The sequence below is a fragment of the Hyperolius riggenbachi genome, chromosome 9 (assembly GCF_040937935.1).
Source record: "Hyperolius riggenbachi isolate aHypRig1 chromosome 9, aHypRig1.pri, whole genome shotgun sequence".
Taxonomy (NCBI): Eukaryota; Metazoa; Chordata; class Amphibia; order Anura; family Hyperoliidae; genus Hyperolius; species Hyperolius riggenbachi.
This window is the reverse complement of record NC_090654.1, coordinates 191,183,941-191,202,428: the sequence shown is the minus strand read 5'-3', so window position 1 is coordinate 191,202,428 and position 18,488 is coordinate 191,183,941. Positions and strand designations below refer to the sequence as shown.

Sequence of the window (18,488 nt, the reverse complement as noted above, 5' to 3'; positions counted from 1 at the left end):
AAAATAATATTATTTATCCCCAGCCTGCCTTCATGTGAAGGGTGTAACTCTAGTAACTGCTTCCCATAATTTATTGACTCCGGAAAACTCACACTGCGCTCAACACAGCTTACGATGAAACACCCCAATCTATATCATCAATTACAGCTCTTAATGGTGGTAGCTGTGCTTATGTTTTTGTCTGTGCGTAAAAGTGATGGGAAATAAAAGCAAAAAGAATGATCTCTGGTTTCCACCAGCAGCAGATGTTCTCCCTGCGTTCTATCAAAGTGAACTTTAACTTCTTGTTATGGAATCCAGGTTTTGGGTTTCTTTCTCAGAAATCAGTTTTATCTCTTGGCTGGATTCTTCGATGGTAAGTGTAGACGTTATTTTGGGTGAGTGCCAGCTTGCCGGTTAACTCTTTGCTAAGTGTCAGGGAGATCATTAATCACAGCCGACTATCCAAGTTCTGCATTTTGCTCAAGGCAGCTTGAGCCTCCAGGAAAATGCATGAAGGCCCTGTATGTAGACACGGCAGTACCTGCTGAAATGTTTGTAAAGTAATGCAGGTATACTTGCCATCCTCCTCATGCAAAGTATAATACACTTCTGACATGTTTTAGCGCATACAAATCTGCAATGTCTGTGCCTCCGGCCTGCCCCCTGCCCACTTATAGTAGCATTGGAAACCATCACTACCTAGGGCCTTGTTGACTGGAACCACCGGTTGGAACCCTGACACAGATGGAGTGCCGTGGTGAAAAATGGGCATGGCCTTTGCTAACCATATGGCTATTGTAGCCCAATATTGGCCTCTTCAACCAACCATTTGCCTCATGAATGACCAGAATTCAAAATGAGGAATGACAGAAATTATCTTAAAACTCATTCATTTTCACAAAAATAATGTAAAATTCAACTTTCAAGCGAAAATGCCTCACAAGTAATTTTGTAAAACCTTTGACATATATATTCACAAAGTCGAAAATAGCATTTTCAATGTAAAAACTGGTGTTGATTTTTTGGGGAAATGTCAGTGAGTGCTGAATAGATTTTACTCTCTCATTGCTTCATTACAAATAGCTCATATGAACTTTGTGTACTGAAACAATGCCACTGGGTATTTATTCTTGGATACAGTAGTGTCTATAGACAAGTCCACATATATCAGGTTCTCCAGAGGTGCTTGTTGGCTTGACATCTGTAGGTATCTTGACTCACTCACTCACCTTCACATTGGATGGGTATATTTATAGTCAGAGTAGGTTTTTTCCTCTGTGCTTTTACTATGTGCCCTTGAGGTTTTTTTTGAGCATTGTTACTCTTTAGGTAAATATAACAGAAGGAGGAACCATCATTCATGCGCACTGTTTGGCTAGGAGCATCAGGCACAAAGCTGTTGGCATACTACCACCATCAGAGTCAAAACAGTATCTTTGCCAGTTACCCCTTAAGGCGTTGCACTCTCCTGACTACAGCGTTTTAGCACTTTGATCTTCTCTGTTTGGCTGTGAGCACCAGGCACAAAGCTGTTGGTATACTACCACCAGAAGAGGCAAAACCGCATCTTGGCCTGTTATCATCATAGCACTCTCCTGACATAACATTTTAGCACTCTGATCTTCTTTGTTTGGTCACTGGTCTCTTGAATCCCGCAAACCCAAAATTCATGGCTCGCTTATGCCCAGTTACTAATTTGATGTTCCTTATGGTAGTTCTATGTGCTGACTCTTACAAGAGCTTATGTTTTGTTTCTATCTTAACAGAGTCCTTTCTCACAATAACCTCACTCGGCTAGATGATGGAAGCCTGACTGATCTTGGAGTTTTGACTGTCTTGCGGCTCAGCCATAATGCCATCAGTCTCATTGCAGAGAAGGCCTTCAAAAGCCTGCAGAAGCTGCGCATATTGTAAGTCATACATTAGAACTAGAACATGCAGCCAATATTCTTTGCGTTAAGCTATTGTATTTTAACTTTTTTGTTTGTCTATATCTTATCATATACCTGTCTATATATTCATTTAAAAGCTTTATTGAAAAAGGTTATCTACTTTCTAATGAGTTCTGAGAAAAAAGTGCTATTGGGTTATTGAATATTTTAACTTCTCCCTTTGCAATGTATTGATTTTCTTCCCCATTCTACTTTTTTTTTTTTTTTTTTTTAGCAAAGTTCCTCTTTAAGCACTGCTTCAACACTCAGCACGGGCCAGGGGAGTACACCTGGCCCAGCCCTTTCAATCTAGATCTTTCCAGCAGACCAGAGATTACGAGTGGGTGGTCATGTGGTCAGATTTGAAAATTATGATCAAATTTACTAGATATCGATGCCCCAAATCCAGTAATGTATGGGCATCTTAATTCTTCATCAGTGCTATGCAGAGCCATGCAAATCATACATTTTTGTCTTGATGACCCAGGCATTCATGTGTAACTGGCGGTGGTTTATGACAGAAATGCAACCAAGGTCTGTAATTATGTACGTGTTCTATAACGTTATAGGATGTTTCATTATTTGACTACGTAGCCTGTCACAGTCCAGCTAATTGGCTCATTTGCACTAATAAAAGGTCAACTGGAATCTGATTGGTCTGTTACCATGACACATGCACTGTTTTGAATAAGCTGGCTCTAGTATCTTATAGGACAGTGCGTAATCGTTACGGTACAGTTATAGCAAACCAGGCAGCACTTTGCTTGTACCGTTTTCCCTGGAGTCTAAATTTCTGCCATTCTTTCCGGCTTCAGTTTAATGAACTGTTAAGAGATATTTCTCTATTTCCTGCTCTTATTCGCAATTTCACACCAGCAGAAAGTCCTGATCTCTCCTGGGATTACTGACACTGCAGTATTTGGCACCGCATAGTGGGTATTTCATGCCAGCTGTTGGTGCCTGTATTTCATCCAGGATCTCACCACATTCTGAATAGAGTTAAAGAATCCTACGGCCTTGTTAACTTTAACCTTAACTGGGATGCAGGACTGTCTTTGTGTGCAGAATAATTCAAGTCAGATATATTGGCTACCTTTTTTGTGCCCGTAGATGGGATGGTGTGATGTACCTGGGCACAGCATAGCCCTTCACCAGTCAGACAACTCCTTCAGTGTCACACCTCAATCAGCATGTTGTTCTAATGCATAGCAGTGCCCAGTAGGTAAAAACAAGAGCCATGCAGATTAACATCTGTGCCCCCCCCCCCCTTTTTTTCTCCTCTTATTTAAAAGATATTTGTATGTTCTCCTCTTAAACAGGATTATACTTATAAGTTTACCTGGTCTCTTAGCAGTCCTGCTGCTTACAAATTCGCACTTCCTGCTTGAAGATTCTCTCCCAGTTGACAGTAATAGAGAATCCTTTGAACCCATTCTCCTCCCTGTTGTCACCTGATATAAACCGTGTTATGTCAGAGACCCTTGCACTACATACACACTTCAGTTGTTCATGTTAGTTTCACATGACAGTTGATGAATAATCACTGTACAGACACTCTACTTTGTTCCGTACTGAGCAGCTTGTTACATTTTAGAAGCGGAAGGCACCTCACTGTATTGATCATTTATGCAGATGTTTAGTGCATCTCCCTTGCCCCAGCATCACCCTCCATTTTTCAGGCCCCTTTCTTTACATTCTGGTCGGTACCCTCTGATCCGAAGCTCCTTGTGGCCGCGACCCCATGTGATGTATGTCGCATGTATGTCATGATGTGTGTCAGATCAAGTGCGGGCTGCACCCAAAGCAGACATAATACGCATGTGCAGTGCAGTGTAGTATGTCCGGGTCAGAGAGCACCAACCATGCCGACCATGAAAAGAGCGGGGCCGGAGAATGGAGGGTGGTGCCGGGGCGCGGGAGGTGCGATGAGCATCTGCACAACTCCTCCCACACACACTGTAAGATATTAAGATATTTTACGCTTTGTTCTTTTATTTTTATTTTTTTCATCTTGTAATGGGATGTTGTGAACACTTTATTTCTGCTGAATTCTGAGGTGTGTACAAGTTTATGTTGTGACTTATTTGTTAAGTTGTAAAACCTGAAATTTGGGTTGAGTGGTCCTTTAAGCGGACGTCTCTTCAGCTGTGGGGTGAGCTCTGATTTAATAAGCGGGGGAGCACACAGGCTCATGCACCTGGTGAAAAGGACCCAAGCATGCTTTAATGATTGCCTGTTGTCTGAATGCCTTTGCTTGGTGTGAAGCCTCTGAATTACTGGGCTATTCAAATGGAGGTCACATTGGAAGACCCTACCCGTCCTATGATTAACAAGGCTTCTGGCATTCAGATGCAGCCAGCCAGAAAGAATAGGAAATTGGCATGGGAGAGGGACAGGCCTGAATAGAGTGAAAGATGGGTCGTAGCCTCGCATTGTCTCTGCAACAATATAGATCTGCCCAGCCAATGGCCGGGTTGAAGGGGCCTTAAAGAGATGATAATAGATCAGCGCTGCAGAGGGATCCAGTGTAATGTTATGGAAATGCTATATAAATCACTGGTTTAAGGATGCATTTCAGCATTCCATCACTGCACAGAAAAAGAGCTGACATTGGGGAATAATAAGTGGCTGCTTTGTTCTGGGCCCGCGGATATCGCGCTGATCTATGCGGAGGCTGTTCATTGTATATATAAAGATTAATGATGTTTTCTCCAGTTATGAGAATTTATCATTTGGGGTAACACTGTGGCTGTGTGTGTGTGTGCAGCACTGTGACTAATAGCTGATACTCTTTCTTTACACAATTGGAGTTCTAGGTTACAAGGAGATTTCCAGGAAACACCAAAAGTATTCGCCCGATTTTCATATATCATGTGGTAAATTTATGACATTACTGATGACTTTTGGAAGTAATGTTGTTAAATTTTCACAATATAGCTATTTGTTACAGTCCAGCTATCGTTAAAGCGGACCTCCGATGTAAAACTAAAACTCACAATATCAGCACAGGCAACAGACATTATAACAAAATAGCAGGAAAAAAATGTCTAAACTGTCTACTTGTGCGATAAAATAAAGATTTTGTTAGCCACACTCCCTTTTGTGCTGCTGCAAAAACTGCTAAGAGATTGTTTCATGTGCAAGTGGGTGGAGCCTCATAGTGTGGCCTGAGGGGTTCTCTGCTGCTACCTGTGCCACTGAGCCAGCCTATCACAGAGAAGAGAGGTAAAGAGAGAAGTGGTGCAGTGCAAACCACAGTATGTTGCATTGCAGAGCTGACATAGTGCACTCCTGCTGCTTAGTGAAGAAATCAACCATTGCCCCATTAGTTAAAAAAAAAGGGGGGGGGGGGTAACAGTCATAGTGAGTGTCATTCTAGCTCTTTTTCACTTTGGTATTTACTGCAGAGGCCCACTTTAATGTAAGAGAAATTGTTAGTGGGTGTGGCTGACAATGCCTAATTTATTTTAGCTGAGGATTTAACCTAACCTATGCATGGGTCATCCTACAACACTGGCTTGTGATTCCGATTTAACTTGTAAATTCATGTTTATCTTTGTACTCTGAGGGGCTGCTTGGACTTCTGATAGCAGAGTACCGTAACCTCCTTAGCGGTAACCCCGTGCTGGACACGGGGTAAGCCGCCTCGGAGGATATCTCAGCCCCTGGTGGGGCGATTTAAATTCTGAAAAGTGCTGTACGCGCAGCTAGCAGTTTGCTAGCCACGCGTACAGCTTGATCGGCGCTGCCGCACGGCGATTGGCCGCACGCAGCGCCGGAAGAGGCCCCCCCGCCAGAGCCCTGCGCAGCCCGGACCAATCACTCCCGGGCAGCGCAAAGGGCTAGATCGGGTGTGCCTGGCGTCAGGACGTCCATGACGTCATTCCGATCGTAGCCATGGCGACAGAAGCCAAACAGGAGATCGCGTTCTATATGCAATCTCCTGTTTGCTGTTGTTGCCGGCGGCGATTGGACTAGAGGGACACATGCACCCTCTAGTGGTGTTTCATGTAGCTACCACTCAGGTAGCTACATGAAACAAAACAAAAAATATTACAAAAAAAGTGTAATGCAGCCTACTTGGCGGAAAAATTTAACCGCCAAGGAGGTTAAGGGGCCCATGCATTAGTCGATTTCAGCCATTGATTGACCGCTGATCGACCATTCTGATTGAAACAACTAGAAATCGATACAGGAGGAAGCATGATCGATCGATCGATTTCCAACCGATTTCGATCAATTTGCTCAATCGGTCCGGATGGAAAATCTAGGTAGATTGGCTGCTAGTAGCAGATCGATGGCCCATAGAGTTGCATTCGATCGAATGGTGCAATAATGCATTTCGATCGATTTTCAGTAGATTTCATTCTGAAATCTATTGAAAAACTGTTCCTTGGGTGTGGCGCACATCAGCTAGATTCCTGCTAGATTCCTGTCAGATTCGACCTGACAAGCATCTGACAGAAATCTGATGGTTGACTCTGCTGCAAATCTATGGCCACCTTTTAATATGTTAAAAATGGGTGTGCTGGGTGTTAGAAATAGCACCCCCTTCTCAAAGCATTTCTTTGTCTCTGCCACTTGACCACAAAAGCAGATGTGATTGGATATCCCCAATGACAGTGTTTACGCACTCCCCAAGCATAATTGTGTGCTGTTGGTGAGTGGCTGGAGCCTCATGGTCCCTGCAGCTTCTTGCAGTTTCTTGCATGCAGTGCATAAAACTATTCAGCTGAGCCCCTCCAGCATTTATAGTCAAATTCAATTGTTAATTTAAATTTGCTATAAACCTAAAGCAATGTTTCACAATTCTTTGCCATTAATTGAGATGGAAAAACATTTTATGATTAATAAATCTTTAGACTGCTGTAAATTAACAGATTGCACTTATTTGCAGCTATGGCAACTGGAGTACATATGGCCCGCATCTCTCTATTTTCATACATTACTAATTAGCCACACAATTACTAATTAGCCACACACGTTTAAGACTGTTACTATTCCTGGACATTTGCATGAATCAAATTATTACATCGTGTGGTAACACTCTCATCTGGTAGTTTGTTTTTTCCACGAGGAATTATTTTCAAATATAAAGATGGTAAGCAAGCTTAAATCAAAATCTCTGCAATGTACTGTATGTGAGAGAATTGCATTTCTCTTTAAATTAAACAAGAAAACTACTGGTATCTGCTGCTCCAGTTCAAAGGTTTTCATCCTCCTTTTCTTGCAGACTTGACAGCTGCATGCTCACTACCAGCCAGTCTAAACCTCTCCCCTCTTTAGTCACATGGACATGGAGGAGGGGCAGTGAGCACTTTGTCATCAATCCTTAGGCTTCTTACTGATGGCCCTTTATGGCTGCCAGTCTGTGTTAGGGCAGTACGGATTTAGTCTGGCATGCTAAGGAGTTACCAGAAAGCTGGAGATTTCCTGAGGAGAACATGAAGATCTATGACTTGAAGCTGCAAGAATATCCTATTCTTATTTTGAAAAAAACTGTAGTATTTTTTTGCCTAACCCTTTTTATGCATAGTTTATAAAATGCATCTAAAAAAATGACCTTAATAGGGCTTTATCTTCTAGTTCCTAAGTCCTCTACATTTCACAAGGGAGTAGAATTTCACCTTCAGGTTAGGTTATTCCTTCATTATACTAGCTGACCTGGTCATTATTTTTGCCACAGTGAAAGCTGTCCCCTTTCTAGTAGTCAGAGCAGGGACAAGGTCCTCCAGCACCCAAGGCTGAGACACCAAAGTGCGCCCCTCCATCCCTCCCACCCCAGCTGTCACACACTGATTGCTATTAGACTAAGAGGGCCACAGGGCCCACAACCTCCCCAACACCTTAATATCTAGTTATCTGGCTTGCAGTCACTGCTATGTATCCCCTTTTGTTATTTCTTTCTGCTTCATACACAATTAGGAATGACAGCTGAATGAATTGTGCGCCCCCTCCTACACTGCGCCCTGAGGCTGGAGCCTCTCCAGCCTATGCCTCGGCCCGGCCCTGCTAGTAGTTAATGAATAGAATTCAGCTGCTGGGTAATACTGAAGTAATCTTTCCCCAGATCTTCTCCTTGTACTTGAAATGCAAGGGCTGGAGCTGAGAAAGTGATTGTGCAATGTCTTTTGTGTTTTCTGTAGGGAACTGGACCATAACGAGATCTCTGGTACAATAGAAGACACCAATGGGGCCTTTATAGGCCTGGACAACCTGAACAAGCTGTGAGTATTTCACCTCCTCAACTTTATCTGTTCTTTGCAGCAGCAGCAGCGCTTTCTCCTCCTCTCTTTAGAGCCTTTTATCCCCTCAGCACAAACAAGGGCGTCCTTTTACACATGCATCTTCTTGAAAGGCACCTTTAGTTCTCTCAGCACTAGAATAATGGTATTGTGTGTAGTTGTATATAAATAAAGCAGCTCAGCTGAGAGAAGTTTTGAGTGCCCCTCATTAGTGTAGTTCCCTTTTTTTTTTTTATAGATCAATTGCGTATTGAATTTCTGTGGTGGCATTTTTCACATTTTAAACTACAGTAGTTCACCGTTTGCAACTACTGTCAAATATGAACTTCCAAAAACTAAATTAAATTCAGCTCTTAGGTGGTCAACAATAAGGAGTTTAAAGTCTTTCTCCGGGCAAAAATGGTGTAATCCAGCCATAAAAAGCATTACATACAGGCTTCCCATGTGTTTCCTGCCTATCTCATCTGCAAATAAGATACCGGAGACTCAAGTTCGCATTTTGGCCACGGAAGTTGCTGTGCAGAATGTGAATATGTAAATGAAGTAGGAATGAAACTTCATCATTAAAGGTGGCCATACACTGGTCGATTTGCCATCAGATTCGACCAAAAGATAGATCCCTCTCTGATCGAATGGCCACCTTATGCTGGGAATACACGGTTCGTTTTTGCCTTCGTTTAAACCTTCGTTTCGATTGTGCCTTTTGTCCTTTTCGATCCCGAAATAATCAGTCATACGGTTAATATCACCACCCACGGTTTCGTTTTTTTTTCCGATTCTGATGGTTTCGTTTTTCCAATGATCGAAGGCTGCAAAGAAACGAAACGAAAATCCCTTTTTACAGGGACGGACTAGCAAAAACGAATGTATAATCGATCTGAACAGCCATCAAGCCTACCAATGGCTCGATTAGATGGATAAAGAGAGATAATATCAAACATGTTCGATCACTAGTCGTTCGTTTTTGGGGTCTATTAATCGAAACTATAATGAGATTATGACTATTTTCACATACGTTTTCAACACTCGATTCGTTTACCGAACGAATCGAAGGTTTAAACGAAGGCAAAAACGAACCGTGTATTCCCAGCATTACTGCAAACAGATTGTGAATCGATTTCAGCCTGAAACCGATCACAATCTGTGGAGCTGCCGCTGCCCCCCCTGCATACATTACCTGTTCCGTCCGGCGCAAGTCCCCTGGTCCACCGCTGTCTTCTCCGCATCGGCTCCCGGCTGGCATCCGCGTATAACTTTCTGTCACTCCAGTGACAGCAGAAGTTCAAATAGAGCGCTCTCTATTTGTACTTCTGCTGTCACTGCAGTGACACAGGAAGTTATGCCGGATGTCGGGATGCGGAAGCTGATGCGGAGAAGATGCCAGCCGGGAGGTGACAGCGGGGACTCGCGCCGGCGGAGCAGGTAATGTATACCCACTGTATTGCATCGGTCGTCACTGATATCTGTCTCCAATACACATCTGCTAGAGTGTGCTGTAGGAGGCTTTATAATCCTTCTTCATTTGCATGTTCACACCCCACCAACAGAGCCATTTTACAATGTCTTTGATCACATGACCCATCGACACGCAATGACCGTTTGTGCATGCTGCTCGTGAGGGAAAAGAGATGCAGCAGGGCAGAGAGGTGTACAGGGCGGATGAAGGAGGGATTGTGGGGAGAGCAGATAAATAATTATCGATATTAGAATTCTCAGCTGCAGCTAATCTGCATGAAAGGGGGGTGGGGGGCACATCTGGCTTCCTAATACTGCCCGGCAGGCATGTCTGGCTATCCAGTACTATTTGGGGGAGAGTGGAGGGGGCCATCTAGCTATCTAATAATACATTCTGGGAGCTACCCAATCCTGCTAATTGGGGAGCACATCTTAGTACCAAAAACTTTTAGGGGGCTCACAGGACTACTAATGCTAATTGGAGGGCTCATCTGAACTTTCTGGGGGGCTCAATACTGCTAATTGGGGGGCACATTTGTCTACCTAATACTGATCTGGGGGCACATGGCTGCCTATTTCTTTTATATGGACTGATGTGACTACTTGTGACATCTAGAGGTAAACCACCACTTAATTCCTTTATCTGGAGGCATGTGACTACCTACTTCCTTTATCTGGAAGCCATATTGGTGGTGGTGGTGGTGGTGGTGGTGGTGGTGGTGGTGGTGGTGGGGGGGGGGGGGGGTCAGCAATGACCTGGGGCCCTGATTGAACTCCTGATCTGCTCCCAACTCTTAGCAGCATCTTAAGCGACCCAACGTGCAGCTGTCAGCATGAAACTCTTGTAATGGAAGCACATGATAAAGCTGTGACCATTTTTGTTGCTGGATTACAAGCTCGTTGACGCATGTGCGCTTTACTTTTTATATGTGCATACTGTCTGTGGAAGGATTCTAGTTTTTGCTTGGAGTTCTTCCTTAAACCTCATACTAAGTCATGCACTAAATACAGGAGAAAAGAGGACACTCGTGCAGCAATCTGAAGGTTAGAATTTTAGGTAGCAGAGCTCCAAAGTAGGTAATCTGAATTCTACTAACAATGTTGGAGGCACCCAGGACTATAAAACAGTTCAAGTATAAGGCCAGAAACCCACTAGGAGCGATTTTCGGAGCGCTTTGCGATGTGAAAACTATTGCTAATGTAATGCTATGGGTTTGATCCCACTTGAGTGATGTGATTTTATAAAAATCCCCCCATCGCATTGCATTAGCAAGAGCTTTTTCAAATATCGCTCCTTGTGGGTTTCTGGCCTAAAAGGCAGTGTAAGTTGGAGTTGCCATGTTAAAGTACTATCAGTACATTTTGTGGGTGTAGCCACTTCCTCGGGACCTGTACTGACTGGCTGTCACTTGAGACTGAAATGAGCTAACCAAGCAGCATCAGGTCTGGGTTTATAATAGAAATATTTGCTAGTTTTACTCCAGGAATGGTATTACATTCAGGTGCCATTAAATTAAATGTGTAACGAAAAAACGTCCCCTGGGGGGGTACTCACCTCGGGTGGGGGAAGCCACTGGATCCTATTGAGGCTTCCCCCGTCCTACTCGGTCCCACGGTGGCGGCGGAAGTCCTCCCGGAGCATCGGCGATGTAAATATTTACCTCCCTGGGTCCATCGCAGGCACAGTATCCGCACTTCCCACGGAGATAGGCGGAAATAGCCGATCTCCGTCAGGCCGCTCTGCGCAGGTGCAAGTCGCCTGCGCAGTAAAGCGGACCGGACGGAGATCGGCTATTTCCGCCTATCTCCGTCAGAAGAGCCGAAACGGCGCCCCCGCTGGAGCCTGGAAAGATAACTATTGAACAGGCTGTCGGATTTGTCGCGCCGGCTTTGAAGGGCTGCAGCGAGACCCCCATGGGACAGAGGAGGACGGGGGGGAAGCCTCATCAGGATCCTGAGGCTTCCCCCTCCCGAGGTGAGTACACCCCAGGGGATGATTTTCTGGTTACAGTGTCTCTTTATTCTCTGCTCTGGAGGTAGTTTGGCACATGGATGCAGCTTAGTATAACAGTGCAGGTGTTAGTATGGGAAAAGCAGTCCGCGTGAGTTTTTGATCTTTCCATTTTGTGTTTGGTGTTAGAAGCTCTGCGCTGCGACATGCAAGTGCCAAGCTCTCTGCACCGATTCTGGACCTCCCTTTGTGTGTAACAAGCCCTCCGCACCAAGCAAGTGATCTACAGCAAAACCCGTCCCCCCTGAATAGCGGCTTTCTTTACGGGAGAGATTAGGTGAAGTTTAGCCTTGTCATCGCTCTTCAATTGCTTTAAAGATAAAGGGATCTGGTTCCAGCAAGAGAATGAAACAAAAGACCTAATCTGTGTAGTTCAAATTTAAAATCTTGTACACTGGACACTTTATCTGCCTCTGACCAACTAATTCTGCTTTTTTTTTTTCCTCTTTCCTTTTTTTCTCTTGCTCTCTCCCCTCTTTTGTTTGTCTGACCCTTGATGTTTGGAAACTGCAGTTCTCTGTTTGGAAACAAGATCAAGTCGGTGGCCAGAAAGGCTTTCTCAGGCTTGGGGGCTCTGGAGCACCTGTGAGTATCCCAGCATGCACCTCGGGTTTTATAGCGGGCTGCCAAAAGTAGCTGCTTGAGAGGTCTGCAAGCAATTTAATAGCGTCTTTGTAAGCTGAGAAGGCTGTCCATTTGAGCAGGCCAGCTGCTTCCTTCTCATTATAAGTCAGCTTCAACTTTGGCCTCTCGTCGTGCCAGGAAAAGGAGTTGCAGAACATATGGCAAATTTGGGCGCATTTTTTATTTTGTGAGGACTCTGAGAACAGAGGCCACTTGACAAACTCTGTCTGATTTTACAGGATGCCTGTAGACACTCCAAGAAGTATTACAGAGCTCCCCCCATCTTTATATAAACTTTTGTGTAGTTTTCATTGGCAGAGCTGTTTTAGTGTCTCAGTAGAACTTCCCAAACCTGAACCACCAGGGCAGTAGATTCCAGGCGTCATGTATGCATCACCACTCTCTGCTTAGTCACAATCTGTATTTAAAATTTAGAATATTTTGATTCTTTACCATAACCAAATTCAGACACACCACAATTTTTTTTATTCAATACAACATTTTTTTTTAAATTTATTATAATGTGTTTTTCAAACAAATAATAAAGGAAAATACCTGCTTCATCAATTCATCTATTCCTCAGAGACCTACTGCTGCCTGCTCACACCCTGCCAGTCTGAAATACTTGCAGCCTCGTCACATGGACAAGCGGGGGGGGGACTTGCTTTATAGGCTTTAGGCCTAGTTCAGGCATATAAGAATTTGCGTGCGTTGTGCAGAATTCCAAATTGGTGTTCACCACATTTATAGTTCAGAGGTGTCGCATTGGCATTCCGGAGTCATGCGCATTTTCAGATCCGATTTTCTGCATGAAAATTTCAGCCTGCACAGGTCTACTTGTGCGATGTGTTTTTAATGCAAAATTGCAGTTTTAATGCGAAAGTGGAATGTGAGTTTGACGTTCATGAGATATAATGTCAAGTAAGCTTACTTTATTGATATGCATGAGGAAAAAAACGCTGTCTGGAAATTTGCATATAAAATTGCAAAAGAGAAAACGAAGTAAAATCCCAGAGAAATTCAAAACGCAGAATGAAGTTTGTGAAAAAAAAATGGAAAATTACAGATGGATTTGCATGCGTAAGTGTGAATGCTGCCTCATACACACGCACAACAAAAGTCTTTTAAAGCGGACCTGAACTCCGAACGTCCTCTCTACTCTAAAATATTCACAACAGCATAATAACTTTTAAAAAAAAACATTTTTGTTGCAGCTGATACAAATCCTAAAATAAATCTGGACAATGTATACTTCCTGATTCATGGAAGCAGACATATTGCTAACCTCCTGTGCTTTCAAATGGCCTTATCTGCCATCTCTGCCATAGGCAGTCACGTGACACCGGGGAGAGATCAGATTACAACTCGTGATTAGCGACAAGTGAGGAGGAATTAGACAGGCTAAACTCTCTAAATACATACAGGGTGCGATTCTCTATGTATTTCTTCAGTCCTGTGCAAGAGTTCAGGTCCACTTTAAATGCACAATTATCAAACAACTTTTGTTGTTGAAACAACCCAAAAAAAGTTGTTTGCTATTGTTCAAATAACTGATAGGACGCAGCTCAAGTCAATCCAACAGTTGGATTGATTTGAGCTGAGTCTTATCAGTTGCGTGAACAATAGCAAAAAACTTTTTTTTTGTTGTTTCAACTTGTTTCAACAACAAAAGTTGTTTGATAATTGTGCATTTAAAAGACTCTTGTTGAGTGTGTATGAGGTTTTAGACGTTTGCTAACTGCTTAGCCTTGTACACATGCCTGATAATTCTCAGAGGGCAGTTGGGGCTGCCTTTGCCAAGAATCTGACCCCTGCTGATGAATTGGAAGAGATTCAGAGTGGGGGGGGGGGTCTTCACAGCTGAATGCAAGCTGACTCTATTGTTCTTCACCTCGCCCGATCTGGTCCATGCAGCTCCATTATACGCTGCACTGTCGGCCCCCGCCATAGGAACAGAATGCATTGATAGCTTGCAACATGTCTGTACTGAACTCTGCCATGATGTGTCTTCATTCCTACAACCAACAGTAATTGTGTGTGTGTGTGTGTGTGTGTGTGTATAAACGCATACCTTAAGGCTGCTTCCACACAGGGACGTTACAGGCGCACGTTAGTGCAGCCTGTAACGCTCCCCAACTCACAGCAATACAAAGTCAATGGGGCTGTTCACACTGCCCACGTTGTGTTACATGTAACGCTGCACGTTCTTCAGAACGTGCAGCATACTATAGCGTTCCAGCGGCTTAAGCCGTGTTAGACTGTTTGCACATGCTCAGTGTTGGGGCGGAGAGGAGGCAGGGAGAGGCCGATACGTAGCCGCACACATGGCTACTCAATATGCACTGCACTGGTGGCCGCTGATTGGCTGGCGGTACCACGTGTTTCACTCCGCATCACGTGGTCCCGCCGGCCAATCAGCGCCACTCTCACTGCCCTAATGCGGAAAGAGCCGCTTAACGCGGCTCACTCAACGTCCTCTACCAACACCGGCAGGCGTTGCGTTAGGGGACGTTATGCGACCATAACGTCCACTATAACGCAACGTCCCGGTGTGTAACTAGCCTTAAGCTGAACACACACCATACAATCTTGGTTGTACAGATTTACCAAATCTATGTAGTATAAGGGCCAACAGATTGAAATTACCTTGAAAGATTGATTGGATAAGCTCTTATACTACATGAAAGTGGTAAGATTGAACAACCAAGATTGTATGGTGTGTGTTGACCCTTAGCCTAGCAGGAATATGGTTTGAGACTAGCACTAGGGACACACCATGCAATTTCCCATCAGATCAATAGGTCAAACTGATGATTTTTTTTACATGTCCGATCTGCTACCGATAACGGGATAACCCGATCTATAATGGAATTGATTTTCAAATCACTACTGCACAAAAAAATCAATGCCGTTATCGATTGGGAGCAGATCAGACATGTCAGAAATGAACGGTTTGACCCGTCTAACAGGAAATGGCATGTCGTGTACCTAGCATAACTGGGAAAGAGGAAGTGAGCAAGAGTTGAAGGTTTCTGAAGATCTATAAACCGCCACAGCATGTTTTTCCATTTTTATTTTGCAAAAACTATATATTTTTTTTAATAATACATTTGAATACTTTTTATTTAAAAAAATAGAATAATGTTGCATTAAAGGTTGCCTGAAGCAAAAAAAGAAAAAAAAATGAATTCACCTCGGTAGTTGGAAACCGATTGTCCAGAGGCTTCCCTCTTCCACCTTTGGACCCACTAGCACCCAGTTCTGATGTTAATGTGCACTGATTCCACCTGCTCCAAAGCATGTGCCACTGGGGAAGGACTCCGCTCACCTCTCAATTAGTCTTTTTTTTTCTTTTTTATTCCCATTCAGAACTTTGTGAGTTGAAGTGTAACTATAGACTCAACAACTCGTACAAAAAAAATGCTGTACATGGTTTTATCCTTCTCACATTTCCACAGACATAGACATGACTGATTTTAGGACACAGGCTCAGATCTGTTACTAAACCAAAACAGCTATTACTAGCACAATATCCCGTATTCAAATAAAATGGGCGGTTTTCCCCAATGGTGGTGGTTTTATTAAAAAGGAGAGGAAATCTTTAGAGGGGAGGGTTGGACAGTTCCCTCACACCAGACAGCTCTGCCGTATATCTCTGTGCAGCTTTAGTACTGCTAGGTGGGATTTAGCCGTTACACACAAGCTCTGCACAGGCCTCAAACTTTCTCTAGTTTGTAGGCAGCTGAGTTGGCCGGAGTAAAGGAATTTTCTTCCCCTCAGGACTTGAAATGCTTACAGTGCTGAATCAGTGCTTGCTTCCTTTCTAAATTAAATGTAGCCTGGACAGTATATCCCCAGGAATGACAAGGTTTACTGCAATTGTTATTATTCCATTATTGTTGTATTCTCTCCTTTTTTCCATATTTTATTTTTTCTTTTAAACAAATCTTCTGGAAAGTGTGTATTCATACATTGCTTGTTGGCCCCAGGTATGCAATAAATGTGATTTTGATTTTGCCAGTGTTTTCCTCGCCATTGCCCACAAGCTAAATCTTTTTTTTTTCCTCTTTCATTTCTTGGCAGGAACCTCGGTGGGAATGCCATGCGGTCGGTGCAGGCCGAAGCCTTTGGAGAGTTGAAGATGCTGAAAGAGCTGTAAGTGATTTACATGAAATGGACACAGCTGAGCTGACCACAGCAAGACTGCATGCTTATGGGCTTCTGCCCAACAAACATCGCATAGCAAGTGCAGAATAGAAATGTGTATATTGTTACTGTGCATTTTGCTTTGGGATCGAGGGAGGCCTAAACTATGAATGGGGATTCAGAATTGGTTTTATTGGCCAGATATGTAAATTGGCCTGAACACATGCTAGATGGATGTCACCCGAAGGGACTGGAAACCGGTCCCTCAGGTAACATCGCTGGGCCGAGCCTGTACAAACACGTAGTTAGACTGTAGGCTAGGTGTTACCTCACATGGAGAGTGGGGTAAGCAAAGCGATCGGCTGCAGAAGAGGTCATTATCGTCTACCTCCGCTTTCTGTGATCTAGCGTATGTATGGGCCTTCATGGGAAATGTGATTTAACATCTGCTCAAAGAACATAGATAATCTATTACAGTACAGAAATGCTTACTTAAAGAGGATCTAAAGATATTAAATAAAAAAAAGTGTTTTACTTACCCGGGCTTCTGCCAGCCCCCTGCAGCTTCCCTGGGCCCCCGAAGCTACCAAACGATCCTTCGTTCCCCCGCCTCGCTTCTGCCAGTCGATAGCTACTGCGCCTGCGCTGCCCTGGCTGCGTGCATCCTCGTTATTGTGCAGACGCAGTGAAGATTTTCTGCAAGCGCAGTGGACGTCGACTTACAAGTCGGTTCGAAAGTCGGCTGCGGCGGGGAACAGAGGATAGTTTGGAAACGGCGTGGGCACAGGACGGCTGCAAGGGGCTGTCAGAAGCTCCAGGTAAGTGAAACTTTTTTTGTGTGTGTGTATATCTTCAGGTCCGCTTTAAGTAATTATGTACAGCGGTTTGCTGTTCTGTTCAGTATTTAAGCAGTTGTAGCATTACTGTTAGTGCTAGAGGGATTTTTGTTGTTAAAGTGGACTTTAGGTGGGAAAAAACAGTAAAAGTTATGGATACCTGCCTATTTTGTATGTCCTCAGAGACTTGGTGTTTCCTTATTGTAGCCAGCCTTCCCTCCTTACTGATGTTATAGCACCCTGTTCTGTCCACTCCGCTCTCCTGCTCAGTGCACGCTCCTGCACAGCTATGTGTAGCAACTGCTGCTGGGGGTATACTAATGTTTCTGTTCCGTACACCTAGGCTGCTCTTGTCCATGGCTGCGCTGTACAGCTTTTCGGGAGAGTGATCCACAAGGGCGTGCAGAGTGGATTCGCTTGGCCCAAGTTAGAAATGGGGGTTTTGTGGCCACTGCACCATGGAGGGGACGGCAGGTATAAGGGGCAATCAAGTCGCTGAGGACATAAAACAGCTGGTATCCATGACTTTTTTTTATGTTGTCTCCGGTACAATTGCACATCATTAAGCTTGGGCTATCATGCTATGGAAACAATGTCTGTAAGCTTTTGTCTTTAGATCTGTGTATCTTGCCTATAAAGGAAGAAGGTGAAATGGGGTAGGTAGCGTAAGGGGCAGGTCTGTAGAGATAGACAGATAGAAAGATAGATTGTCCTGGTTGTTGGGTATTGCCTGCTTGCCCAAACTCCTGCAAGAACTAGGAAGCTCTTCAGGGTATGTTGCCAGGATATCATTTTCATACAAATAGAATTTTATACTTTGGAACCATTGGAAGACTCTTTAATAGAAGTATTTTTTGTTAGATTCGTTGATCTTTTGGTCCCTTTTGAAGTGCGATTGGAGAGCCTTCTTCCATGAGTGAAGATTCTTATTTTATTAAATGTAGATACAGTAACGGTCTTAAGCTGGCCACACAAGAGTCGATACCAAAAGTGTTTAAGGCCTGGGCACTAGTGGTGCAGGTGGCTGTGCGTTATACACAAACACAGAGCACCTTCACTGCAGCACAGTCCCATTCAACTAGTCAATGATGCTTGGCATTGCGCTTAAAATGCATGCAGCAGTGTGTTGTAACAAAGTCTGATGTCCTTGCATTTTGCACATGTGCATGTGTTAAAATGTAAGAAACGCAAAGCATCAGTGTACCCAGGCCCTAAAGTGCTGTTTTTCATTGCTTTTCTCCTTTTTTCTCTCTCTCTC

At 43.8% G+C, this 18,488-nt stretch overlaps 1 protein-coding gene across 2 annotated transcripts in view; it reads left to right on the top strand.

Annotated features, from left to right (window-relative positions):
• The window catches only part of LRIG1 (leucine rich repeats and immunoglobulin like domains 1), a 151,691-nt gene that overhangs the window by 112,721 nt on the left and 20,482 nt on the right, over nt 1-18,488 (top strand). For both annotated transcript variants that reach the window (XM_068253823.1, XM_068253824.1), the window contains 4 exons: nt 1,749-1,892; nt 8,060-8,140; nt 12,138-12,209; nt 16,332-16,403. In XM_068253823.1, coding sequence (XP_068109924.1) covers nt 1,749-1,892; nt 8,060-8,140; nt 12,138-12,209; nt 16,332-16,403 — 369 coding nt within the window. The remainder of the gene's footprint in view (nt 1-1,748; nt 1,893-8,059; nt 8,141-12,137; nt 12,210-16,331; nt 16,404-18,488) is intronic.